Source organism: Pholis gunnellus (assembly GCF_910591455.1).
Source record: "Pholis gunnellus genome assembly, chromosome: 9".
NCBI classification, from domain to species: Eukaryota; Metazoa; Chordata; class Actinopteri; order Perciformes; family Pholidae; genus Pholis; species Pholis gunnellus.
In genome coordinates this window covers 24,325,721-24,352,919 of record NC_136535.1, presented here as the reverse complement: position 1 = coordinate 24,352,919, position 27,199 = coordinate 24,325,721, and the positions used below count along the sequence as shown (strand labels likewise).

Genomic DNA, 27,199 nt, shown 5'->3' with positions numbered 1-27,199 from the left:
ATGTCATAAATAATCTCCACGTGTGCATGTACGCATACGCACAGCATTACTAACACACCAAGGCTTGAGGTAATGTCCCTCATGGAAGCAAACATGCCCTCCGTATCTTCATCATACATGCACTTGTCGTCGCTGCACCGCCTCCTTGTCTTCCTCTAAGTGTGATGATTAGGAGGCGCTCCGGAGCGCCTGACACCGCACCATAAATTAACTTTGAGACACCTTAAATCATCTCCCCCGGAGTGCTTATTCCCTTTCGCGGCTGCCAAATGTCTTTCGCGTGTAATCTTTTACATACAAATTCTAAAGCGGCCCGGAGTTGGGACTGATTTGTAGCTTGTGTTGACGCTTTAAGCGCTGAGCGACTGTGCCGCCGCAGACATCTGAATGCATCTAACGGCAGCAGCTTAATCTGGCAGCCAGATGAGAGTTTTGCTGGATCGTTACCCAGCCTCCCCTAACAACCCGAAAAAATGATGCTTCTACAACAAAACTGAGCGGGTTTTCATGTGGTTACAAAGAGTCATTTGTGACTTAGACACAACTTCGCTACCTGTACGCCTCGTAAAGAAACACACAGCCACTTGTAAATCATGCACCTCAGTCACGGCCATATACGCAATAAAGGTTTCTATAAAATACACATTTCAGTTGCACTTTCCATCAGACTTGCTAGAGAAAGGCACGTAACCTCGATACGTCTTGATCGGGGGAAGTGGTATTACAGTGTGGCATTAAAGAAACTCTCTGTGTGCGAGCACATACTGTACAGTATACCTCCTGCTGACAAGTCTCAAACCAGTGGCATTTCCCAGAACAACGAGTCAGGACTGGAAAATGAAGGGTGGTAAAGAACAGACTATAGACACAACAACAACGGACCGCTTTGAAAAAGCCTGCAGGTAATTCTGCACTGACAACAAAAGGGTCTCTTGCAGCTCGGTTTCTTTTCTGCGACCGCGGAGAGAGCTCGCGACCTGCTGGGCTCCAGCGCCAGACCTGCCGTGATGCTTATTGACTGACACACTGCCGACAGAGGGTAACGCGCTGGGTGGCAGGGGCACGAATAGGTCAGATAACAGCCAGCGATGTGGCGCAGGGCATTGGGGACGGAGGCTTTTTTTTTTATCACATCGGCAGAAATGTGCTATTACTGTATCTGTAAATGGCAAAATTGACCGTTCACTAAACCCTGCACCCAAACCGTCCAACAGTAGACCCGGACTACTACTACTATACTCCTACGATACTGGGTATCTAGAGAGTTTGGAGGCTGGTGTCTTATTTGATCCTTTTAACCTTTCAAAAGCCTAAAACGAGAGCAAAAGAGTAAGGAGCGGATTAAACGGTGTTTATCTGACTCCACACCTTTACACACTGGTGGCGTGACGACTGAACGGACGTTTCAATAAAAGGTTTGAAAGGATTCACGCAGACAGAGGATCAACTGACAGGATGCCGTTGACCCTGCAACACCACGACGTATCCTCATACAACGGTTCATATAATATATTTATACATTTACCTACGAAATCCAGCAACACGTGTCAATTTCCGCTCATTTCACGCACACAATTCAAAATGGACTTCACAGGAAACAACTTAGTTAAGTTTAGGCAACAGAAGTACTTCATTAAGTTGAGGAAAAGGTCATTGTTTGGGTTAAAATAAGGAGGGAAGAGCCGTTACTGAAGTGCATAATTCAAGTTACTTCTCGTTGCACATGAGGAACGAACATTCTTTTGGCTGAAAAGTGGCTGTTTGTTGGACCCGTCCACCTTCACTTTCCCTGTTTGTGCTTTTGCACTCTTTATACTTCCTCATTCATGATTATGTGGATGACATATGAAATGATCTTTTGTATGAATACTGGATGAGACCAGCCTGAATACCTACAGTATTGCTTTTATATTTCTTTTTGCCACAGACAAACAGCTTTACCCACATGTTTTTAATGATATCATGTATGTATCCATCAAGGCCTTTTTAACAATCTTTTTGCTTTATGCAAATTAGCTGAAAACATTTAAAAGTCAGCGTGAGATGGAGTTTGAAACCAACAGAGTTTTAGTAATTACCTTAAGCTAGCTAGCTACAGCTGAAAAAATCAGCTGGCAACAGGTTTTCATCTCAGCCAATAAGAAACGTTGAGTGGTACATCTGCCAACGTTATTTTTGTATCACCGTGTGCCGCGTTAGAGCGGAAAGCTTAACAGCAACAGTCACTGAGGGGGACGGGGGCTTAGCGAGCGGTCGCTTGTGGTCCATCTGCTCAGAGGAGCCATGACTACGGCAGTTTGTTTAGAAAATGTCACAGGAAGAGACGCTCGGCTGGGAGAAGAAGAAGATTAAATGTGAAATTAATAGAGAGTTCTGGAGATAATATAGTTCCACTGATGACAGATTTATACGTTTGAAATGGATCATCAGCAATTCACGACGCCATTTATGGACCCAAAATTAGTTTGCAGAATAAACGTGAGATTTATGTGACTGCGAAACATCCTCAGGAGATTTAGAAGATCACAGGAAAGATAAAAAACAAGTCCCATCGTGTGTATCGCTGGTGTGCACGAGTGCATCCGTGCGTTTGTGTGAGCAATATCTTCCAGTCCAGTGGATTTTTATCTCATCTCTGACATTCCGGTTCACAGCGGCTCTCCTGCTGCTGCTTTGATCTCCTCTCCCCTTTCTGCTCTGGTCTCCTCCGACTCCCACTCGCTCTGACGTCCGGGCACTGTCTTCCTGACCGCGGGGCCTGAGGAACACCGCGTGAAGCTGGGGATCCGAAGGCGGTGGGGCAGGGCCCATAGTCTGGTGGGGTCAGAGGGCCAGCAGGAGGGACTTTATAGGGGCTTTAGTGGCAACAATGGCCCAAACTGTATTCAGGGAGGTGGGAGAAGATGAGAAGGGGAGGGGGGGACGGAGGTTTTTGCTTTGTTGACACTAAATGTGTGGGGGGCTTCCTGAGGGGATGTGACTGATTGTCTGATGGTTTTTTGAAGGGCCGGTAGCCGATAATTTCGCAGGCTATTGAAACACAAGTCAAAAGTCCTGATTGGTTCCCAGGAGGAGGTCACGTGGCCCCGACACCATCACTTCCACCGCAGACATCGGGTTAGACGGACAATCTTTGGCACAACGTTACTTCCGGTGTTATCTAACCAGCTTATAGTAGCTTGATTGTTTCTGTCATCAACAGCACTGACGCCAAATTTATCAGCACGATGACGCATCCCGTTACATTGTTAGAAAGACTGTATACGTACACACAGCGTTTCACATGAAGGTGCAAGGCTAGTGGAAATCAGCATGAAAAGCCTGCACACTGACTCCAAACCAAAGTTATTTATTTAAGTGGACAATATTTCATATATACATCTCAAAACCATTAAAATCCAACAAATCACTGAATACAAAACTACATCAATCAAGTTATGTGGAATGAAATCATTGAAAAATGATGATATTTTTCAATTAACATAACACATTTCCAGGACTACATCACAATCAACAAGAAGTTGAATATGTCTACATTTACAAAATCTCAGCTAACAACAACGTAGTTCATATTCTTCAATTACTTCTCTTGGTGTTACAGTCTAAAGTGTGAAGGTGTTTAAACTCTCCTTCTGGAGATGAAGGGAATTCATTTCTAACGTGCTCAACGTCAATGTTTCCTCAGGGAGGACACGTGAAATGCACTGCTGGTCCACCGCACAAATACTCATATATGATGTGGTTATATATAGACTACACATTAGAAAAACTCAAATACTACCACATTATGACCAGTCACTGTGACTATTAGCTGTAATAATATGACAGCCGGATGAGGAGAACGGATCCTATTAGGGCAGCAATGACTGCTAATAGCAGCGGATGTTTGTGAGGCTGCTGTGGAAGGAAGCCGCTCATTTCCCTTCAGCAGTGACAGTCCTCATAGCTACACACTGTGGTGTAAAACTAGTCCAATATTTAGCAAAAATGGATGTTATGCTTCGCTAACCTTGAAAGAAAATCACTTCTGATATGATTCTAAAGACTGACACCCTGAATGAAAATGTTGAAAGTGTATAAAAGTAGGAGTCCCAAATATCAGCAAATTGTACTATGACACAAGTTTGTGTGAGTTTATCTGAGTGAGCTTGTGTTTGTGCTTGTGTGTGTGTGTGTGTGTGTGTGTGTGTGTGTGTGTGTGTGTGTGTGTGTGTGTGTGCGTGTGTGCGCTCAAGCGAAGGATTAGGAGTCGGTGTGAGTGATTGGCACACAATGCAGATGTGTGGGCAGCAGATGCCATCTGTAGAAAGCGGGAGTGGGCTGGTAGAGGAAGGGAATGGGGAGGAGAGGCGTGTGTGTGTGTGTGTGTGTGTGTGGGGGGGGGGGTCTCCGCCACTTCGCCCTCGGAAAAAAAGCCAATGGTTTGACAGGGAGATAAAGGAAATGATGGGAGCGTAATCAATCAAAAACACTGTGACACGAATTAAAGGAAGACAAGGAGACACCATCCGCCCACTCGCACCCTGTCCTGACCACCATCACAGCCCGCCATTGTTGGTCTTTTTTTAATTTGTCATTGGTTGAGAAGATCAAAAGCGGCCCTGCAGGTGCCCCTCTGGCTTTTAAAGATTGCCTCGCTCGCGTCAGGGGAGAAAAACAGTGGAAAGTGCCGGTCATCCGGGACGGGGTTTTTGCACAATTAATGTTCGGAGGTAAATTGGCCAATTTCGGTGGAGCACCAGGTGCTTTGTCTCCTTCATTACGCTGGGTGGAATACTTCAGCAAGACAGACCATAACCCCACAAAGGCACATGTGTCCCATCCCCAGGAGACTCTCATGAACCCACACACCTCTCCGTGTATTCCTAAATTAGCCTCATTCTTCTTGACCTAACATAGAGCAAAGCCACAATCCGGAGCCATAGCCGCCCAAAAAGACCAGTTACACATTAAAAAAGAAAATGTTAAATACTTTTTCTTTGAGTGGCATCTGCGAGGGACAAAACAAAGCTGCACTATGTCTGTAGAAGCGTTTGAGACAATGGCAGGTCTATTCGCAGTGACATCGCCCCTATGAGAAAAACGATGTTTCCTTGTAAGGGCGGAAATAAAGTCTTGGAAGCCTGAGGTTGGTGTGACAGCTACAAAAAGACATAGGAACCGGAGCGCTTGGGATCTGCCAAATGTGGATGCTAGAGGCTACGGATAACGTTTCTACACAAAGACACAGTCATATATTTGTCTCTATGTATGACTCTGTAATGAAATGAGAAGAAAAAAGAGCATTCAGACACCTGCTGAGTGTGAGGAAAATGTCTTACAGTCTCACCATCTCAAAACATCGGAAATTCAAAATGAATGCGGCTTCCTTTAAATGTTAAAGATATGGATTTCACATAGCAGTGAGGACAATATTAAGATACTTTTTTGATTCATGTGATGCCCTCAGAAAGGAGCAGGAAGCAGGGAAGGATTACTGAACGGGCAAAGGCCCAGGGTCCTCCAAGTGTCAGGGGCCCCCATGGCCTTCACCAACAAAATGTCACTCGAAGAGACACGTACAACCAAGGGGGGACTCAAAATGACAAGAAAAAACATAAAACGACTAAAAACAGACACAAAAATAATGCAAAGACACAGGCAACGACTGTGAAAAGGGGCAAAACAACCTCGAAAAGAGACACAAAATGACCACAAAGTAACAAAGTAACAACCACTACAAAGAGACAAAAAACAATCTCAAAAAGATTCAAACTGACTACAGAAAAACTAAACAATTACAAAGAGACACAAAACAACAACACTAAGAAGCTAAACAACTTAAAAGGCTGTGTTGTGTGTCTTACTGATAGTTGGTGGGGCCTTTAGGACTCTCAAGAAGACACAATATTACAACGGGTGCTGGTAGTGGTTGTGGAAAGCTATCTGCAGTCACCGGCCACAGCTTGTGCGGCGATGCAGAACGCCCGGACCTGCCCACACGGTGACAATCTCCTCTGCAGATCATTGAAAGGTTGCCTGCCTGCCGCTGCAACGGGGCACATCTCATGGGAGCAATAGAAGACCTGTGTAGGAGGACATAAAAGAGGGAGAGCACCCTGGGCAGAACCCCAAAACCTGGACACAGCTGGCTTTTCTCGAAACAAGAACAATGCAGCCTTTGTTTGGAGAAAAGACTGCAGGAGCAACATCAATTCCTGCACACCCGTTCACCTTTGCGGCTCCACAACACCAGGTCGGCTCCGTACACTTGTACTGATGGATGAATCTCTGTGCACATAAATACCCATAAAGCCTCGATAATAATCGAATAATAGCAAGGGACCATAATCCAATACAGGCTCGCCTCCTATCACAAAAGAAGGCATCCTCAATTTCCACAAAGTGCAATAGCATGTAATGGTATGGAGGTCATGCTCCTGCTTGTTCTCTAATCCAATTTTGGAGGCAGAACAGGCGTCAACATCACCGCTAGGTGGCGACCTTGGTCCGATGCGGCCCGCCTTGGACTGCGCTGCGCTCGAGCGGAGCCGGACCCCGTGCAGGATCAGCAGCAGCAGTCAGTGTGAGTGCTGGGGGACACAGAGGACGAACACTGACGCATTGAATTTTTTACTCATATGAATACAAAGTTGAGGAGCAGTTTATGTTTCCCAGTTAAAGTTAAGGGAGCTGCGATTGGAGCTGACTTCATTCCCTAAACAAATCTCAGTTGCCATGTATGGCATCCAGGCATCTCACGTGCGTACACACACACACACACACACACACACACACACACACGCACACACACAAACACATCCCTTTCGTTTTCACTGTTGACTAAACGGACATTTCCCCCCCTCCGAGTTTTTACATCGCCTTTGTACCTGCATGGCGAATGTGGGTCGTTGCCATCTCACACTGTCACCATCTCCTCCTATCTCTGACTAGTGTTAACTGGTAAACGACAGAGTGAGCTGTTTGGAGTGTGTGTGTGTGTGTGTGTGTGTGTGTGTGTGTGTGTGTGGGGGGGGGGGGGTGCAGGGAGTGGGGGGTGCAATTAATGATTATTCCCCCTCCTCCTCCACTCTTGTCCACTATACGTTTCCTATATGGATTGACGGGTCCGCGTCAAAGCGCACATGAGAGTAGACCCGCCTCCTGGCTGTGGTGCGCTCGTTGCGTCTCTCCTCCCTGTCCGCTTCAAACCCATATTCCACTGGGAAAGAGAGAGAGAGAGAGGGAGAGAGAGAGGGGGCGAGTGAGAGAGAGAGAGAAAGAGAGAGAGAGCGAGAGAGCAGGACCTGGGAGAAGAGCAGCGAAAGAAAAAGAGGAGAGGAAAAACGGAACAACGACACAAATGGCACTCATGGCAGGGATTTTGTTCACGGCCACCTTTCTTATTTTTGGGATTTCTACGTTTGTTTCGCCGGCACGGATATATCCCCCCAATGAAGGTAAGGTTGTCGGGAGAAAAAAACAAAACATAACTGCCCGCGGACTTCGGACTTCATCCCCGCTCCGTCTCCCCCCTCTGTGTGTGTTTGCGCTGCGGAGCCTCACTTCGTGGCCCCCCTATAGTTGCGAGTGCGTATACGCTGCAATAAGTATACGGGGTGGACAAAAAAACAACAACAACCGACGGTCACCTTTACGCAGCGACTTTTGCTGGGGTTTCTTTTTGTATGTGAACGCAGCTGGAATGAGAAGTGGCTGTCCAAAATGCGCATCGGCTGTTTTTTGGTCTCGGGCTCGGGCTTGGATCGTGCCAGTTGCCGAAAGCCTGGTAGCAGGAATAACTTGCAGCCCCCCACGATACATGCTGATCTAGAGGGGGGAGGTCAAGCTTCTCTCCCTGCGTAAAAAAAAACCAAGTTTAATGTGGCGGTGCATGTACAAAAGACATGTCTTGTAGAGCAGAAATGAAGAACATTCACCAGTCAGTGGGAGACTCGCACCTCCGAGCGGCTTAGCAGATCGTAATTTATCAATTTCAGAATCGCTCACAGTGATCGCTCCCGCTGTCACGGTGGGGTTTTTTTGGTGGAAGGTGATTATGGGAATGTCAAGATAACCAATTGCTTAAGTGTGCTGCTCGGTGTGAATACTAAGCCTCCACGCCGAATTAAAGAATAGTTCCAAAGCGATTAATAACAGCGCTTCCTGCTCTTTGCTTTTACCCGATGATTTACGTTTACTGAAGAGCGGCCGAACATCGAAGCGCGAGATCTCTAAATGGAGCACGGTGTGTGTCCGACACGAAACAGTGAGCTCGGAAGGTTTCGGGACTCGGGGTCCTGGGGCGCAGCGTGTCCAGCCTTTAAAATGCACCACGGGTTCTAGTGCAAACACTAATACATGAAATATTTGATTTGATTTAAAAAACACATCTCATCGGACGCACGGAGTCCGTCTCCTGCAGAATTCTGTCTCTGTTTGGCACAAGTCCTCGGGACGAATCCCGGGCTCGGTTAAGTTAAATTTGAAACAAATGTTCCGCCTTTAAAATGGATCAGTCTGCAGTCTCCCGAATAATTTATATCACAGACTTGCATAACGGGCATATTTATTAATCTCGACCGAGCAGCTGATTAAGCTTCGCACCGAATTCAAAACCCCTAAAAGAGAATCCTAAAATATACGCCATTTAGTTCAAATGGACACATATTTTAATTAACGCTTCACATACATAATATTTTACTCTTTTCAACAACATATTTTGCGTAACAGCCCGTCCGTCTGTCCGTCTGTCGGAGGCATTTTAACAGCGTCTGTTCTTCAACCAGCAAGTTTCTGCACACGGCTCCCTAATTGAATCCGATCACATCAAACATGCTTCTCGCAGACGCTGAGCGAGATGAAACGTTATTACTTTAAGGACACTGGGGGAAGTAGCTACATTTGTCTTTCACAAAACAAATCTTTATCTCAACTGAAATCAATCAAAACGACGCGCGTTTAGCCCAGCAGGGAATTACGCATAAGAAAACATTTGCAGGACTCGCTGGCCTTCAGTTTTCACTCTGTGCGTACCGACATCCATCATGAGAATATTTTCCTACTTATTTCTATTCATTATAAACCTATTTTTTTGTGAAAAACATAGGAACCCATTTTTCCTTCTCGGTGTGTCCGATTTAAATGGATTACATGCCAATGCTGATGTTGTATGAACGCACTCAGAATGCATGCTCACTTCTCCCATTCTTGTTTTCCAGTCACGTTATTGGACTCCAGATCCGTACAGGGGGAGCTGGGATGGGTCGCCAACCCCACAGAAGGAGGGGTAAGTGCTGCAAAAGAAGTGTCCCCTTGTTAGGACGCATGGTCCCCTATTGAGCAAACAAAAATGGAGAGATAATATCCATTATTGGCAAGAGCTCTGGAGTGGACCGCCAAACAGATACACAGCCCTCTTTGATAAGACCTAGTCCTGGTGAGTCCTTTATGGGAACATCATTGTTGATGATTTATTGTGCAGCTGTCTGCACTGTAGGGACATTAGGCTCAGGGTGAGATCAAGGCATCATTTCCAGTATCGTACACTAAAATATGGGTGAATTAAACGAGAGAGAGAAAGGGGAGACATTTTGTCGTATATAGAGACCCTCTGGAACAGCCTCCAGGGCCCCATGGGGTCCCCCGAATCCACTTTGAGAACCACCGGTCTATAGGCAACCCCCCCCCACACACACACACCTCCTCACTCCCCAACCCCTGCTCCCCCTCTTTTCTCCTCGCTTCCCTTCTCTCTAACCACTCTGTAATGGTCAGATGCAGGGGCCGATACTGCAGCGGGCGTCAGGTTTCCTGAATAGACGGCGGATTGAATCGGTCTTTGTGGAGAAACTTTATATCCCTTTCCACCATTGAGTCGAGGAGAGGGAGCGGGAGAGAGGGGAGTTGGCAGCTGAGAGAGAGAGAGAGAGAGAGAGAGGGTCCTCTAGAACTGATGAATGAGGGGGGAAAGTGCAGAGGGTTTAGCTCTTTTTGCCGCAGGACGACTGGATCTCGCTGTAAAGCGACGGAGGACAGGGTCGACCGAATGCGTGATCCCTTCGGTCTAATTGGGAGATCTACAGTGGCCCTGATAAGGGAGCAAATATAGGGGCCCCACAGTGGCCACGGGGCAGTGATGGCTTAGGAAAGGGAAGGCCCGTTCCATGCCTCAACCAAGTCAAACAAAAATGCATAAACATAAACGAATAATTGTTCATGTTGAACAAATAGCAGTCACTCCTTCATTACAGAAATGTGATGATGAGCACAAATCAGCCTTTTTATGTTTCATGAAAATTAATACAAATTAGGGACAATCGTCTAATGAAAAAAGGGGGGGGGGGGGGGGGGGGGGGATTCCACCTTGTGCAGCTGTTGCCCGTTCTGCTCACGAGCTTTCCTCAGTGAACCTGGCCGGTGCTGCGTCCCCCCCCCCCCCCCCCCCCCCCCCGTCCGCCCGGTCTTCAGCCATTTTATCGCAAACAAGTGATTGACAGGGTCCTGGCACCACCGGCAGGCCTGCATTCACCCTCTCATTACGACCAATTGGCCTTATTCTCCCTCTTCCCCGCTATCGGGGAAAGGTGCGGCCTTATCTCAGCGCTGCTTGATTTCCACAACAAAGGGGGGGGGGGGGGGCTAAAGGAAGAGAGCGGAGTGGAATGGAACAGCAGGGAATGATAGACATCTTCTCAAATCATACAGCCGCGGCACTATGTTTAGCATTAACCCACCCTCCTCCGGGGGAAATACAGCTTTAAACCAGATTGTTTATGATAAGGCGTCAAATCAAATCTGGCAGCGTAACCTATATCTTCCACTGTTCCATTATGACTTCTTTTTTTTCTTCTTTCTTACAGTTTTCTAAATGGTTGAAGCTACGGCAGCCAAAGGCCTGTCTGCTCTTGTTTACAGCCCGGCTGAGTCAAAGACTCTATTTAAAACACACGGCGGAAAAAAAAAAACTTCAGGGAACACGGCGCTTTGAGCCTCTCAAGACGGGCTTGTATTTGCTCAACGGCGAACTGTCGAGAGGGGAACTTTATCATAAGTAAAACAAACATTCCCTCCTGGCAAAAAGTAAAACAGGCCGCGCAGGATAAGGTGATCCATGCGCCCCACGTCACCATCTCCCTCTCTCCTATGAGTTCATACTAACAGCGCTGAACATGTGCGTCCGTCTCCCCGTCGTATATGCTGAAGTAAAGCAGGCACACATTAGATCATTAGCATTGATTCCAGACCTTTTTAGTTTTTTGCATCTACACAATCTTGCCTTTTCATTCCTTCCTTTTTCCTCTCTCGGGCGTGCAAGTGTGTGTACGTGTGAAGACGACATTGTGTACCACTACCCGAGTAATTTAAGTGTAGGCATTGCAGAGGCATAGAACTAATTACAAATTTCCTTCCTCGCGGTGGAGGAGAAGCCATGAATATTAATATCTTTATTATTCTATATTAGGACCTAACAAGTCTATTAGGTGCCATTCATAAAATATGCATTAAGTTTAGCCATTAATTAATTGCTCTGCCGAGACTCAAATATTGACTAATCTTTCTTGCATGCTCTTTTGCACATTATCTCTCATTCTTGACATGGACCGGCTCCCAGTCATGTGCAATACTTATATAAGCCATTTTAATTAGGAGAGCAATTTGGTTTTGATATTTCTCTTTTACAACATGAGTAATTAATTTGCAGATTGAAAGTCAGAGGTTTAAGAATACCCTTGTAACGTTTATTTCTATTGTTGTGCTCCTTTCCCCAGTGGGAGGAAGTGAGTATTATGGATGAAAAGAACATTCCCATCCGGACGTACCAGGTGTGTAACGTCATGGAGCCAAACCAGAACAACTGGCTCCGCACTGACTGGATCCCCCGAGGCGGTGCCCAGCGCGTCTACATCGAGATCAAGTTCACCCTCCGGGACTGCAACAGCCTCCCGGGTGTCATGGGAACCTGCAAGGAAACCTTCAATCTGTACTATTACGAGTCCAACAACGACAAGGAGCGCTACATCCGCGAGAACCAGTTCGGCAAGATCGACACCATCGCCGCGGACGAGAGCTTCACGCAGGTGGACATCGGCGATCGCATCATGAAGCTGAACACGGAGGTCCGGGACGTGGGGGCCTTGAGCCGAAAGGGCTTCTATTTGGCCTTCCAGGATGTCGGAGCGTGCATCGCGCTCGTGTCCGTCAGGGTCTTCTACAAGAAATGTCCGCTTGCGGTGCGGAACTTGGCCCAGTTCCCCGATACCATTACTGGAGCCGATACCTCCTCGCTTGTGGAAATTCGTGGCTCATGCGTGGATAATTCAGAGGAGAAGGAGGTTCCGAAGATGTACTGCGGGGCGGACGGAGAGTGGCTGGTGCCCATTGGGAATTGCCTGTGTAACCCTGGATTCGAGGAGCGCAATGCAGAATGCCAAGGTAAATAATTGACATTTGTTTTTTGGGGCTTTCTCTATTTATAGATCGCTCTCTACCTTCAAACTCTGCCAGTCCCTACAGTATACCATCTATTTAATTCTCCCCACCCTCTTTCTCTGTCTTTATCCTTTATGTTTCGTTCTCTTTGTCCTCCGTTCACCCACCTCGCACTCTGTTGGATATTTCTGACTCCTCGCTCTCCCGCTCCCTCTGCACTCTCCTCTCCAGTTGTCTGGTTGGCCGATAGAAGCGATGATGATTGTAAATGAAGTAATTAGCAGGCCCACTGGGAGGTGTTGTGCAATGGGATGCGTCCCAGGAGGAATTGGTTGACACCGAGAGAGGAAGGATAGAGCTCCAACTGGTTTGCACTACCGCTGTGTCTTTCACCCCCACCTGCTCTTTCTCTTATTCCCATTGGAGCCAGAAGCTGGGAAAAAGAGATAGACGGCTTTAGAGGAAGGGAAAGAGAGAGAATGAGTTTATCATTCCGAGCAGGTATGAGAAGAATGAAAATACACAGCTGTGAGATGGGGTTGAAATAGTGCTATATGGTAGGGGGGAATAGCCCTTCGCGGACGATTATTCTAGTCTCAGCTCGACGTGATCCTATACCACGCTGTTTGATGAGGTTTTAAGGTCTGTGCTTTTAAATCAGGAGCATGTTAGAGCCTGCAGCATGTTGCTGAATTCAGAAAATTGCCTAGAAATACCCATTAAACTTTGCCAATAGATCTTTGCAAATTCTTTGCTTCAAGACTCTCGCAACAAATGGCGTTTTTGATCAACTCCACCTTAATTTAACTTGCTTGTTTTTCATTGCAGACGATAGATTGCAGTTTATTGCATGCATTAGTGTATTGTGGATAGCGTCTAGCAGCACTCAGCAGCTGTTTTGTGGATCACATGCAGCATTTTGCCAAGCTGAGGCACAGTTGTCAGCTAGACCAGAGGAGCGGATGCCAATTCTGCCATGATGGTTTATTGGTACACCCCATTCGCCACCCACCACCACCGCACACAGAAAGCAGAGAGGGGTCAGAGGCTGGGCACGGGTGATTAACAGGGGGACGGACCACTACACCTCTCCTAATTTACGAGGGAGCCTTTATCTTGGAGGACTAATTGCATGACAAACAGGTCTGGTGATTTAGGGGTACCGTTGGCTGCTTGGGGGTGGGGGAGGCAATGGGGGTACTGGGGGTTTGAGAGAAGGAGACCAGAAAGTAATTTAGGCAAACTCCCTTAAATTGCCTTTTCTATCATGCAGTTTACTATACTAACGTCTCTCGTTTCAAATCAGAATGAGACCCTGATCTCAGACTGTCTATCCTAACCAACATTGAAACAGACTCCTTATCTCTTCTCTTTAATTTCAGTTGAAATAAATAGCCGTTACCCTCCCAAGAAGGCAATAAAAGATCTGGAAACCATGATTTTTTTTTATGACTAATGCAGTCTCGTAGTGTCTGCCAGTATTGCTTTTCAAGTCAATACATCCATTTAGTTCACATATTACTGCATCTACTTTAGTTAGTTTGAGTTTACATTGCCCAGTGCCCCCACTTCATTCACCTTTTTTTAGCTTCAATTACACAGTTTTTTGTTTCTTAGCTTTTCTCTTCCAATTTGAAACTGGATGACAGACATTGGGGGTTGAACGCTGCATGCCGTCAGTGTGGGTCAGATCCAGTGACTGAGAGGTTAAAAGGTCTCTGGCCACTGACAGTCTTCAAGTGCACTGATGAGCTGGTTAATATTCCCCAATGTGACAGGCTCTATTGGGCCATGTTGACCGAGGGACTTGCTGTTTTTGGGGGGGAGGGAGGTTGGATATCAAGCGAGATTTGTGGGGTAAGGTGTTTGTTAATAGTTTATTTTTGTTATATATCAAAATGTTTTAAAAAGTATATGAGCGCGGGTCAGCCTTTGCTCACTATACGGATAGATTTGATTTAAAACCTTTTCTTTTCAAAAGGTTTTCTGTGGTGCACACAAGTTCACTTGTGTGTTCCCATGCTTGTGTGTCTGCGCTTGTCTTGTGTTCGTGCGAGGTTACAAGGGCACCTTGGCCCCTGGTTCCCAGCCCAGGATGAATGGGCTCTCCTCCATCATTGTTTGGGGCAGCAGCGGAGCCGACTGAGGCTGGCAATGTTTGGGAGGGGGGGAAGAGGTAGACGGGGAGGGGGAGGGGGGGCTGACGGGGTTAGAATTGTATTCTCCACCCCTGGCAGAGGTCAGGGGTCATCCCCTTCCGCATCCATCTTAGCGCTGCGTCCGACAGGGTCGTGGATCCAGGATTGATTAAGACGTCAGGATTTTGACAGCTGTGGCGGGGGCATGCACATGTGTGTCTGTGCTTGAGGTGGGCCAAGGGTGGCCAGCGTGTACACCCAGGGGCCAAGGCAGGAGGGGCCAACCAGGGGCACTGAGGGCCAAGGGGGCCCCCTGATCTAAGGAGAGGGGGGACTCTGTCTGTTTGCATTTGGGATCCCTTTCCCTGTTAACCACCTTCCCCCCACACGCTCTGTTGTGTAAGGTTCGGGGTCAGGGAGTCCCCTCGCTCCTCATCTGGTGTGGGTGTGTGTGGGGGGGGGGGGGGGGGGGTGTTAATGAGGAGGGATTAGTGAGACCTACACACGTCATTATGGAAGAATGCTAATCACCTTAACTGTTTGTTTCTTTGTCGGCCGAGAGAAACTTGAACGACGGTGTGCTCTTGCAGCATGTTTTGCCTCTGCAGAGCAATGATGTGTGTTTTCACGAATTTCAGCAAATGTCAAGTTATGTATGTGTGTGTGTGTGTGTGTGTGTGTGTGTGTGTGTGTGTGTGTGTGTGTGTGTGTGTGTGTGTGTGTGTGTGTGTGTGTGTGTGTGTGTTTCCTTCACGTTATATTTGTCGGTGTGTGTCTGTTGAGGGTAAAGCTCGGCCGAGGCGTGAAGGTGACAGACACTTTTCACACTGAAGAATGCCAGTTCATGGTTGAGCTGTTGACCGTCACCCCACAACCTATCATCACCACCGGTCAACACACACACACACACACACACACACACACACACACACACACTCACCTTAATGGCAGCTGACATTGCCTCAAAACAGGACGTTTTTAACTCTTTATCTTTTACATTTCCATTGTTTTCTTAAATCAAGTTCTTTTGAACTTTTGCACATTTGATCTCTTTCCTTGTGTTGTGTTTTTAGATAAATGCTGCAAACTTAACCTTCCTTTTCACCACTTTGCATGTTCCCTCTAAAACTGTGTGTGTGTGTGTGTGTGTGTGTGTGTGTGTGTGTGTGTGTGTGTGTGTGTGTGTGTGTGGATAATGGCTTAATTCGGGCCGAATATGAAGTCAGTGTGTGATCGGAGCATTTTCTCACCTGAGACCCCCCCCCCCCCCCCCTCTCTATTCCCAGCAGTCTTTGCCAAACTGGAAACTCTCATTCATATTGGATTAAGAGGTTTTAGGGATGAAGTTTCTCTCCTGTGTGTCACTCATTGTGTGTGTGTGTGTGTGTGTGTGTGTGTGTGTGTGTGTGTCTCTCTCTCTCTCTCCCCCTCTGTTGACAGTGTTAAATATGCGCTTGGGAGCATCATTCTAAATTCACCACGTAATTCTATTTAGCCCGCCGGTCCCCGATGGCTTTAAATACACAGACTCAGTCCCCTTGCTCTTCCTCGCCTCCCTTCCTATTTTCCTCCTCCTCCTTCCCCCCTTTATCTCTTGCATACACTCAAATTAAGTATTGCTTCTTCTTGGCCAGCTTGGTAGCTTGCTTGTTTTTTTTCCATCCATGTCTTGTCTCTTCAAACATCCTGCTGCTTTTATGGCTTTTTTTGTCTCTCTTCATATATCTTTTTTTCCATCTCCCTCCATTTTTCTTTCATTTTCCTTTTTGCACGTTTACATTCAGTCTTTTTCTTTTCTATCGTCTCGTCTCCTCTTTTTCTTTTTTCTCCCTCCCTCCTCTCTGCGCCGGCCGTCGCGGTGGTTAGTGTTCGTCAGCCTGTCTCTGGTGGCAGCAGCAGGAAGTGGGCTGAATAATGAGATTACCTTCACTGCTGGGGAGGGAGGCAGCTCCAGAGCAGCAGCACACATGCACATCACCACCTATCATGGTCCCCAGACACTCACACACACACACACACACACACACACACATGCACAAGTGTGTGAGTGTACAGACACAAACCTGAATAAAAATAATAAAAAAAGAATCCAGACACGTGCAGGGAAGGATGTCTTAGGCGACAGGAACCACTATGTGCATGTGTGCGCTCGTGTATTCAGCCGTGCATGCACGCACACACACCGCATGTAAAATAAAAAAGGACATGTTAAGTAATAGACTCAAGCCTACAGACACACTCATAAATAAGTATAGCAGATGCACGCATGCTTTAGTATGTGTTAGCACACACAGACACACACGAGGAGCCGAGTGCAGCAGAATGGAGGTGAATGTACTCATCACTCTCCCTGCCACCAGAGAGGCTCATTTTGTGCTTTCTGAATAGAGTCGAGGAATCTTATTACCAGCGGAGAGCAGGAAAGAACAACAGATTCATACTCAGAGGGAGAAAGAGAGGACACAATGTCTCACGAGCAATCATCCGCCAACCTCCCCTTCTTGCTAAAATAATTGCTTTAAGCATTTAACAAAAGAATATATAGGCTATTCTTATTTAGCTCCTAAAATGATGAAGGAAAAACAAAATCCTCTCAACACACACAAATCCTCCCTTGACTGTGTGGAGGAGGGAGGTGTGTGTGTGTGTGGGGGGGGTAATTCAACCGTCATTAGCTGAGGTGCTGAAATGTTTTTCCTGCTCGGGCTGCCGTCCTGCCTGTGTTTGTTCCCTACTGCAGTTCTCGACACTCATCACCTCTCTCGCTCTCTCTCTTTCCCCTCGCGGTGCCCTGTTCAGGGCAGGAAGCCGCTAGCGACCGAGCATGACCCCGGGGGCTGACGGCTGCGGCGCTCCCCGCAGCCTCGGCCACGCCGCTGTGTGTGTAGGGCTGCCAGGAACATCCATCTTTAAGTCATTTATCTGCCTTTGAGTTTTAAAGCTGATGCAAAGTTACTTTTAGGGGTTTTTCTGGAGCAGTGTGCTTTATTTTGCATAGTTTCAAAGAACAAACTGACGCTGGTTTCAGGGAAGAGCCAGAAGCATGTCAAGCTTCGTTAGAAATAAGAGGAATAAGATGAATCATGCCAAAATAAGATTTCAGTTCTGGACATGAGACCGAACAGCATGTTATGATGACAATCATGGTTCTGGTTAAACAGCTCTAGAAACATCTTGATGTCATTGTACTGTTCTGCAATATGTTCACAATAAATACGTTGAAAGTTAGCGCATCTGAACAAAAAACTACGTTTCATCTCAGCCTTGTACCGTTGCAGAAACGCACAATGCCACGCGGTTAACGTCGTGAAACTAAGGTTTAGGTTCAGGCAACAAAACCTGTTGGATCAGAGCTAAATGAGAGATAATGGGTAGCATGGATTCACTACCTTCTGAACAGTATTCTATGCAGATGCAGCCCAAAAATCAGCCGACTACTACGAGGTAATGTGAGGAAAGCTGTTGTGGTGCTGCTGACATCGTCAGCTGGCACGAGGAACATATAGCTGTGGACGTGTCAAAAAGGGCTTTAAAAGGATGATAAAATGTCTCTGTCCCTCTCCTCTCTCATCTTTTTGAAAAGCATCCTCTCTTTGAAGCCCGCGATGGGAAGAGGGAGCGATTAAAGCAGTCAGCAAGCAAATTAGCATGTCAAAAGGCCCTGAATCAATACCCCAGCTCTCTACCAACACAACCCTGCAGTCCTCTCGCCCCCTCCTTCTCTCCCTCTCTCCCTCTCTCCGTCCCCGACGTTCCCCCAATCCACCGGCTGTTTCCCTTCTTCTCCCTCCATTTTCTCCTGCGCTCCTGCACACTCTCCCTCTTGCTCTCTTGCCCCCTCTCTTTCTCTTCCGCTCACTTCGAGTCTTTCCTAAAAAAAACCTTAGTTTTCTCCCTCAGAGCTGACAGAGAGTGAGAGAGGAGAGAGGCGGTAAAGAGAGACGGACGGATGTATAGGCAGAGAAAGACGGACAGAAGGAGAAGTGGACAGCAATCAAGTGGACTGTTTCAGCGAGAGAGAGAGAGAGAGAGAGAGAGAGAGTGAGAGAGAGAGAGTGAGAGAGAGAGAGAGAGGTTATGAAAGGGAAAGAGAGAGGGCCTCTGTCACCTTCTTTGTGCTGACAGAGAGGGAGAACAGACCTCTCTCGCCAAGAAGAGCGGAGGAGATGGAGATGAGGAGGCAGGGAGAGAGAGAGAGAGAGAGAGAGAGAGAGAGAGAGAGAGAGAGAGAGAGAGAGAGAGAGAGAAAAACATGGAGGGGAAGTGAAGTGTAAAGAGATTTAGTTCCAGTCTGGCAACTGTGCTTTTTCTACACTTCATCCGTCGGTTCACCATTGCACAGAAATCCCTTTGATCTGGGGCAATGTCTTACTGATCGTGAGGAGGTTGTGTGTGCGTGTGTGTGTGTGTGTGTGTGTGTGTGTGTGTGTGTGTGTGTGTGTGTGTGTGTGAGAACCATTATCTGTCCTATATTTATTCTGTGCATCTGTTGCGGCAGACGTATCGCGTGCTGTATCATAAACTTCTATTAACGTTCCAATCGGGCTGCACGATCTGAGCCCCGCAGACAAAGCAGCTCCTCAGACGGACGGCCAAGTACCCGACAATGGCGGGCTGATTGCAAACACCTTCGGAAATGTTTTATCTCCCCCTCCGCCGCTGATTTCGATCTTAAGCTCCCTCCGTCCCGACAGTAGGTGGTCGTTTCTGCTCCCCTCCTCTGCATCCTTTTTTTGTTTTCTCAGGGGGCGCAGAGTCCAGCGGCCGTATCAAAGGCCGTTCCGTGGCAATCAGTTCGGGGTTATGACAAAAAAGGCCTCGCAATAAAAGGGCCGCTGTGTAATCTGATGTGCCCCGAGACTGGACGCAGTGCCCATTTTAATGAGCCTGAGATCCCCTCTTTTCTAATCACGGTGGCGGATTAAATGGCACACTGGCTCATTCTCCCTGGAAGAAAAACCCCACACACACACTTAGAATGTGTGATTTCTGTCTGTAGGAAGAAAAATGAGGGAACACCGGCAGGGTTTTCTAAAGGAAACATCTTTTTTTTTTGTGGACAACATCTGTCAATGCGATAGAGTTGCTGAGTGGGAGGAGGTACTTCAGTCCTGTTCATTACCTGCATGACAGAGTTTGGAGCACTTCCAGCACTCGATTGGCTATCAAACTCTACCATATGAATCATCACCACAGCTGCATTAGAAAAGAGCTGCTTCGATGATTAGGGGTTGAAGGGACAATGCTGCGTACATGAAAACGTGAGGACATAATGTCCACTACGATCCCCCCAAGGTGCCTTTAGACGAGAAACATCCACTCACGTGAGCTTACGATTCCGATATGTTTACAGCTAACGCTGAGCTGGAGCAATATTTTTTTGCTTTGTAGAAACCTTCAAACATATTCAGGTGTTTAAGTTCGTTCACTTTGGATTTTCAGGGTCAGTTTTGAATGAATCCTGCAACGGCGACGCTCCGTTTAGGACTATTTTTGCAATTTGGAACCACAGTTTTGGCTTCTTCTCTATTGCAACTATAGAGGACGATATTGTTCCTCCAGGAAACAAAATAGTCCGGCACTTAATTCTAAGCAACTCTTTTTGCGTAGAGTCTAACACACATACATGCAGCTCGGTTTAAACCCAGAGCCTTTGGGGTCGGGTGGCAGATTTCTTGCTGCGAATACACGTGCATGCACGCCGACATGCAAACTGCATGTGTATCAAACACACCATGGGGTCGCCTGTGAGGTGTTACCTCTCTGTGGGGGAGCTGAAATGTAATTTGGGGATGTGGAGGTCCCGCAGCACCCGGGGATCCGATAGGCGGAGGTGTGTCCGTGCTAGGGGCACGTCTGTGGGATTAGAAACCTCTGATCTGCCCTGATCTGCGGCAAGCTGTCAAATACTGCTGGGAAGGGGAGGAGAGGAAAAAAATAAATAAAAAGAGACACTCTCTCCCTTGAAGGCTCGCACCGCTGAGGTGGAATGTGAGCGGAAGACGAAACAGGACAAAACAGAGAAAGACAGATAGGATAGAGATTGAGAGAAAGAGGAAGTGATTGAAATGAAAAGGAGGCGCGAAGAAATCTAAGCGGAGCGTGATTGTGTGTGAACGGAGGGTGTGTGTGTGTGTGTGTGTGTGTGTGTGTGTGTGTGTGTGTGTGTGTGTGTGTGTGTGTGTGTGTGTGTGAAGGAGATGAATTGGCTCCTGTCTAGAGGCCCTGATAAACGGCTGGAGATGTGAAAGGTGAAGTGGGGGGTTATGGGTACAGACGGTGATCGCTCTTTGAACAAGCCTCGTGTGGTCGTGTCGCGACCTCCGGCTGCTGCGGTTGATATTACTGTCAATATCGCTACCTGTGCGTGTTGTCGGGGTGTCTCGCCTGACTTTGAACCGTTTTCACGGGAACTACTTCCTACTGAAGAAATAGTCCCCCTATACAGCACACGACCCATTACTCTGGATAATCTACAGAATTGAAGAAATTAAAATCTATGTGATTTGGACCCTTTTGTGCTCGGTGTGTAAAGATACAAGATTGGCAGAGAATAAAAGAAGTCATGACCACATTTTTGGCAGCTCAGCGAGGGAACATCGGGCGCTGCTCGAAGCACTGACAGAGCTGCCAAGCACGGAGCATCGCCCTAAGTGGTGAAAGAGACCATAGAGATAAGGAGAGATAACAGGAAAAAGGCAGGAAGAGAGCAGCAGACGTGAGGCCAAGAAATGCAAATCAGAAAATCAACAGAAACTCAACTTTGGCCCTCTCCGTGTGGTGTATCCACAACACTGACTTCAAAGCTCGCTGCGCATTTTGAATCTCACCGCCCTTTTGTTTGCCTCTTCCCATCCTCGCCGTGCCCGTGTGTGTCTGTCCTCACATCAAAGCTAAACGGCTAAAACGTTACACATTAGCAGAGTAACCCTGTCTAAGCAGCAGCCATTAACCCCCAGGCTCCTGTTACACCCCCCCCCCCCCATGCAAGGCCAGGTTCAACTAGCCCGGGGGTTACGGAGGGCAACTTATGCACCCGACTGCAAAGTTTGTGGACACATATATGTTACTAACTCTGGAATGCACACACACACGTCACGCAAAGCCATTCCATGCGAACAGGAGCCGGCACGGCTTCAAGTCGGAGGGGGGGGGGGGGGGGGGGGGGGGGGGGGGGGTGTATCGCTTCCACGACAGCAATGACCTCGATCCTGTTTCGAGAGAGACAGACGAGGGGAAAGTAGTCTGGAGAGAGTGAGGCCTGAGTGACACCAGGAGAGGTCAAAGGTGAAAGCAGTGACATCCACAGCGGAGGCCGGCAGACTTGTCATTGGGCTGAGCTGTTGAAGAGCTACTGACCCAGGAAGGTTTTTATGTGCCCCGGCTGAGCGCACACACGCACATAAGCACACACATCTATAGCTGCATGTATTCCCACACACACACACACACACACACAATGCAGAGGAGTGACGGTGTGCACAGTGTTCTCTGACACACACACACACACACGCACAATAGAAGGTGCTTTGAGGCCCCAGACAGGCTGTCGTCTGCGAGCTACAAGTAGATTACCTAAGCAAACAACCTAAAAATACCTTTCTTCTCACCCGCGAGTCGACCCTTTTCCGACCCCCCTCCTCATAACCCGTCAAGCCGCCTCCGAGACACTGGCAAGGCCGATGTTAATCTCGCCCCCGAGACCACTAGACAACTCGGTAATTAAAGCTTTTTTGCGTGTGTTTCTGTGCAGTTAAGTGTCGACACATTGACACGCCGTACGATCACGTGCACGCGAGGTGTGTTTGAATGCGCTTTTTTGCGTTTACTGCAGGGATGAAGCAGAGCATCCAGAACTCACTCTGACCAGCAGGCAGTCTCTGCAAGTCAACTCATTGTCATTTGGAGTCGTTTGTCCTCTGAAGATCCCCGTCTGTAGGCTGCTGGTTTACTCGTTTTGTTTCCATATCCATCTGGGCTCTGTGAAGTGGAAGTCGAGGCTCGTTTTTCACTTTCAGGTTTCTGTGATACGGCTTTGTGGTGACGGCATCATACCATCTGAGGGCACACACACACCTGTGGAAAGCAGAACGAGTCGGAACACTGAGAGGCCTTTCAGAGCCTGATAATAAACTGAAATTACCCAATTATAGTCATGATTCCACCGAAATGTACTTTTATCACAAGATTCAATAGATGTCAATACACTGAGTCTGATCACCCAACAGCTTCGTATTATTAATGACAGTGAGGCAACATGAGAATAGAAAATCCTTCACTGATGCATGAAAATGTATTTATGAAAATAATGTTTGTTAGTAGTTAGTTAGCGCTGTTAGCTCCGTCAACACTGTTGCTGTTTTCGGCACCGCTGGCTCAGCCGTCACCGTGTGGAGAACCTCGTGGAGAACCTCGTGGAGTCCATGTTACAGCCTCTGAGAATTAGATTTCTTATTTTATAGTGAACAGAATGTCAGTCCTTGCAGGTAAAAAGACACAAATGTACTTTTCTGTTCAATTTACTGAGTTACAACACTCAGAAAAGCTCAAAACATTGCATCACGTGTTGTGATGCAGCCTTAGTTTTTCTTCAGTTCACAACAACCAAATCCAACATGACATTGCATCTCTTATCACGACATCTATATGATATTGATTCATGGCCCAGCTGTAGAGTGTGCACATCATATGCAATGCCAGCCTGAATAACAGTACAGTCATAACATTAGCTTGTGTTACAGTGGTGTGTATTGTTGTGTATTGTCAGTGATTTGTTATGTATTTGTGCTCCAGCGCGACACGTGGTTTGCACTTGTTTACAGCATTGGATATGAGGCCCTATTGAGACCGCTTCCCTATCGCTTCCTCTTCCTCCTCACCTATTCTTAGTGTGTGTTTGTGGTTTTTTTTCCTCACACGTCCTCCCTTTTCCTGACCCATTCTCCTCGGTTCGGCTCTCCCATTTGTTTAGCGGTGTGTGTGCGGAGTGTCCCCGTGTGCAGCAACATTAGCATACCCCCCCCCCCCCCCCCCCCCCCCCGCCCCTCTGCCTCTTTTTTTTTTTCATAATTGAATTGAAATGCAGCTCTTTTCATCGTAAACAATGTCAGGAAAGCATGCTAGATACACTGCCTGCTCGCGCGCACACACACACACACGCGGCTGCACACACATGTCCAACATGAGACTGGAGCCCCTGGAGACCTTGAGGAAATTGGACCAAGACAATACCTTGACTGAGTTTGTTTACCTCCCATCGTCCCCGCCGTCCTCCTGTCCCCCCGTGCTCAAACAAAGCCAGTTTTGCGTGTTTGTGTCTTTTTGTGTGTGTTTTACATGCACGCGTGGTTTTTGCAAAGTGCATCTGTGTAGTCCAGAGGGCCTTTGAAGGGCTTTGTGTGCATACCTGAGAGTGTGCAGGGGGTTTGGAAGCCTCTGTTTGCGTATATATATATATCTCTGTCTTGTTTGCCTTGAACTATAGTCCATTACCCACCTGCTGTGCCAATCTTAGGGCACAAAAGGTCCTCGGTGGGTTGGCGCCATGCCCGGCTCCGGGTGGTGCGACCCTCGCGGATCTGGCAGCGGTGCAAAAGTGGAATCTGAGTGGTTCTCCACGTTTACCTCCACAAGTTAGACAGTGTTTCACCAAACAAAGATGGATCTGTCTGCTGCCTCTATACCCTCTGTCTCGTTCTTTTCCTTAAATCCACCTTTCGTACCCTGGTCTCACTTTTCTTTAAGGAGGCGTCTTGTCCGTTCTGGAGTGGCTGGGCGGAATACTTTAGATTTGTGCGATATATAACCATTGTACTAATATTCCTACTTAAGGCCATGGCTGAAAGGACTTAGGGAGGAAGTTTGAGGCCTACGTGTCAATAAGAACGTGGAGACCTTTGTCCTCAGGAAGTCTTCAGAACAATATTTCTGTTATGCAATCCAAATATACCCAACAATGCAGGTGGCGCCACGGTGCATTCTCATACGTTGCGGCAGGAAATCGTTGGTTCGGCTTCAGAAAAAGAGGTTTTACACAACGTCGAAATCCGTTAGGAACATAGAACATGCTGTAAATTAGCACATTTCTGGAAGCACTCTGGTGTTGAGGAACAGTTCAAAGTATTTTGGTGACTTTAAAATGTTTTTCAGGGTGTAGTTTTTTGCTCATAATCAAGCTTCTTTGGCTGGTGCTCTTATGTGTCAGGTGCAGACATTTTAATTAGGGCGGTGTCGTGGGTGGCTCCTGTGTGATGGATCGGCGCCGCTGAAAATACAGTTATAAATCATCCGGGCACCTGACAGACAAACTGCTGGCAACCCTTGCGACCCCCTGGCACCGGCCACCATTAGCAAAGCCGCGGTGATTGTCAGCAAGGTCGGCTTGTGCGTCATTAACATCGTTAGCCTCTCTGGCTTTTGTTCTTGGCCTTCATTAACACCATTGGGGATGTCAAACCCAGATGTCACTGGGTTGACATTTTTTTTTGCATTTTAAAAAGGACGATACCACTTTTGTGGGACCTCCCTCCCCCCCCCACACACACACACACCCAGGTCAAGGTCAAGATGTGTGACGAGTGTTCGTCATCAATCATGGTGATCAGTTTCGGAGGCCGTGTGTCCCTCATCCATCACGCTGATGGGTTCCGCCGGCCGTGTGGCTGCGTGTCGCTGTCAGGGCCGGAGGTAATTAATAACCCCCGGTGACGGAATTAATGAGTTAACCTGCTCCACTCTCCTGCTGCTCCAGTGACAGATGCTAACGGTCAGCAGCTAGTTAGCCCTGCTAATGTGCCAGTGGCTCAGGTGTTTTGGTGCGGATGGTCTTTTTTTTGGATCTATATGCATGTCTGGGTGGGTATAGACAGTATATGCATCCAAGATTTTTTAAAATCCAGCTCGGGACTGCAGCAAAGCACTCTTAGAATAGCAATCCTGTCCCACCTGAGCAACGCAGCGCGAAACAGAGATAGAGGAGACACAAAGGCAGAGGGGGGTATGTCAGAGAGGTGTGTTTAAATAGAGATGGCTGTGGCTCCTCAAGGTGCAGGAGAAGGAGAGACTCTCCTTGCCCTCAGGTCCTGAAAGCCGATAGCTTCGTTTTTCTGAAAGAGCGGCTTTGTGGAGGACGCCTCCCGACTGCTCCTCTGAAGAGCACTCACTGTCTGTTATGACTAAAAAAAGAGTGACCGGGTTTTCATCGCCCAAAGAAGATAAAGCGCCGGCTTGAAAGGAGAGAAAATAGCGTAGCTTGAACTTAATTCTTCCTTTTTTTTTTTGATTATAAGAGGGGCGATTGTTCTGCCTGGGCAGGCCTAGTTATTGTGTGCCGTGCGCTGGGTGTTATATTCCTGGAGCTTTTTTCTTTTCTTTTTTTTTAGAGGCGCTATTGTAGCGCAAGTTTGCTCTCATGCTTTCAGTCCCCAGGGTATCGGATACTTTGTTGTGTAGGCTGCAGAATAGCTCGCCTATCAGGCTTTGCATGCGGGTCACTCAAGGTGGGCTGAAGTGGGAGTGTGTGTGTGTGTGGGTAGATGTGTTTTTTATTTTGGTGTTAGGGAGCATCCACGGGCCGCTCTAAAGCCTGGTGTGTAGGTTTGTTGCCACTCAGAGAAAAACTTCGCTGGGGTTTTTAAGTTGGCTCACGTGTGGGCGGCTATCATTGTATCATTAGCTTTTGTGCGCTCACTCCCATCGCAGACGGCTGCGTCGACGATTTCGTCTCGAACAGAAGTTCCACGTTTTTTCCTCCCTCCCCCTCACGCGGCGCGACCAATTCAGCCGGCCGAATCCCCGCCACACGGACAAAACTACTCATTTACTTCCACGTCCCCTCTCCCTTCCACCCTCGTCGCCTTCTTTCCTACCAAACGTGCTTCAGCTTAGAGACAACAGGGATGGGGTGGACGGGTGGGGGGCGACTGACAAAAGGGGAGGGAAAAAAGGACTAAAGCCAGAGAGGAGGATTGAATGAGTGAAAGAGCTGCTGGGGGAGAAAAGGAAGGGAAGAATGCGATGTCCCGGTCTATGAGGGATTCCATTTTTTTGCCTTTCCAGAATAGAACAGTAAGTCACCAGTCTCTTTGTCTGCCTTTGATCTCTCAGCTCAGGGATTTGGCACCTGACAAACCCCTCTCTGTCTGAAAAGGAGGCCTGCCGAGAGAAAGCCTCGGAGAGCAGGAGAGAGACAGACAGAGAGAGATAGAGGGCGAGTGAGGGGGAGAAAAAAAAAAAAAAAAGAAAAGATACAGGAGAGTTGGAGAGCGGCGAGGCGGAAAAAAAAGAAGAAGAAGAAGGAGACGGTATAAAAAAGATGGGGTGGAAAAATTGGGTTAGACATTTGAGAGCTGTATGAGAGGATATGATGAGGGCTTTCTTAGCTCACGTCCCATAAAAAACTAAATACATGTGTGTCTGTATTTGCGTCTGTGTGTGTGTGTGTGGGTTTGCTAGGGCTGGCCCCGGACAGTGATAAATCCAGTGAGTCTTAAGGGAGATTCCTCTCTGAAGCCACGGTCTCTCGGACCACCCACTACTGTGGTCTCTTCCCTCACACACACACACACACACACAGACACACACACACACACACACACCTAATAGGAAGCAAATTCTCCAGCTTGACTCTTGATATCGACCTCTCTTTTTCC

General features: G+C 47.6%; 1 protein-coding gene across 2 annotated transcripts in view; it reads left to right on the top strand.

Moving 5' to 3' along the window:
* The first annotated feature begins 7,218 nt into the window (after nucleotides 1-7,218).
* Nucleotides 7,219-27,199, top strand: part of epha4l (eph receptor A4, like) — a 50,036-nt gene continuing 30,055 nt past the window's right edge. For both annotated transcript variants that reach the window (XM_079165739.1, XM_079165738.1), the window contains exons 1-3: nucleotides 7,219-7,439; nucleotides 9,201-9,268; nucleotides 11,751-12,414. In XM_079165739.1, the coding sequence (XP_079021865.1) occupies nucleotides 7,343-7,439; nucleotides 9,201-9,268; nucleotides 11,751-12,414 (829 nt within the window). In that variant the 5' untranslated portion in view covers nucleotides 7,219-7,342. The remainder of the gene's footprint in view (nucleotides 7,440-9,200; nucleotides 9,269-11,750; nucleotides 12,415-27,199) is intronic.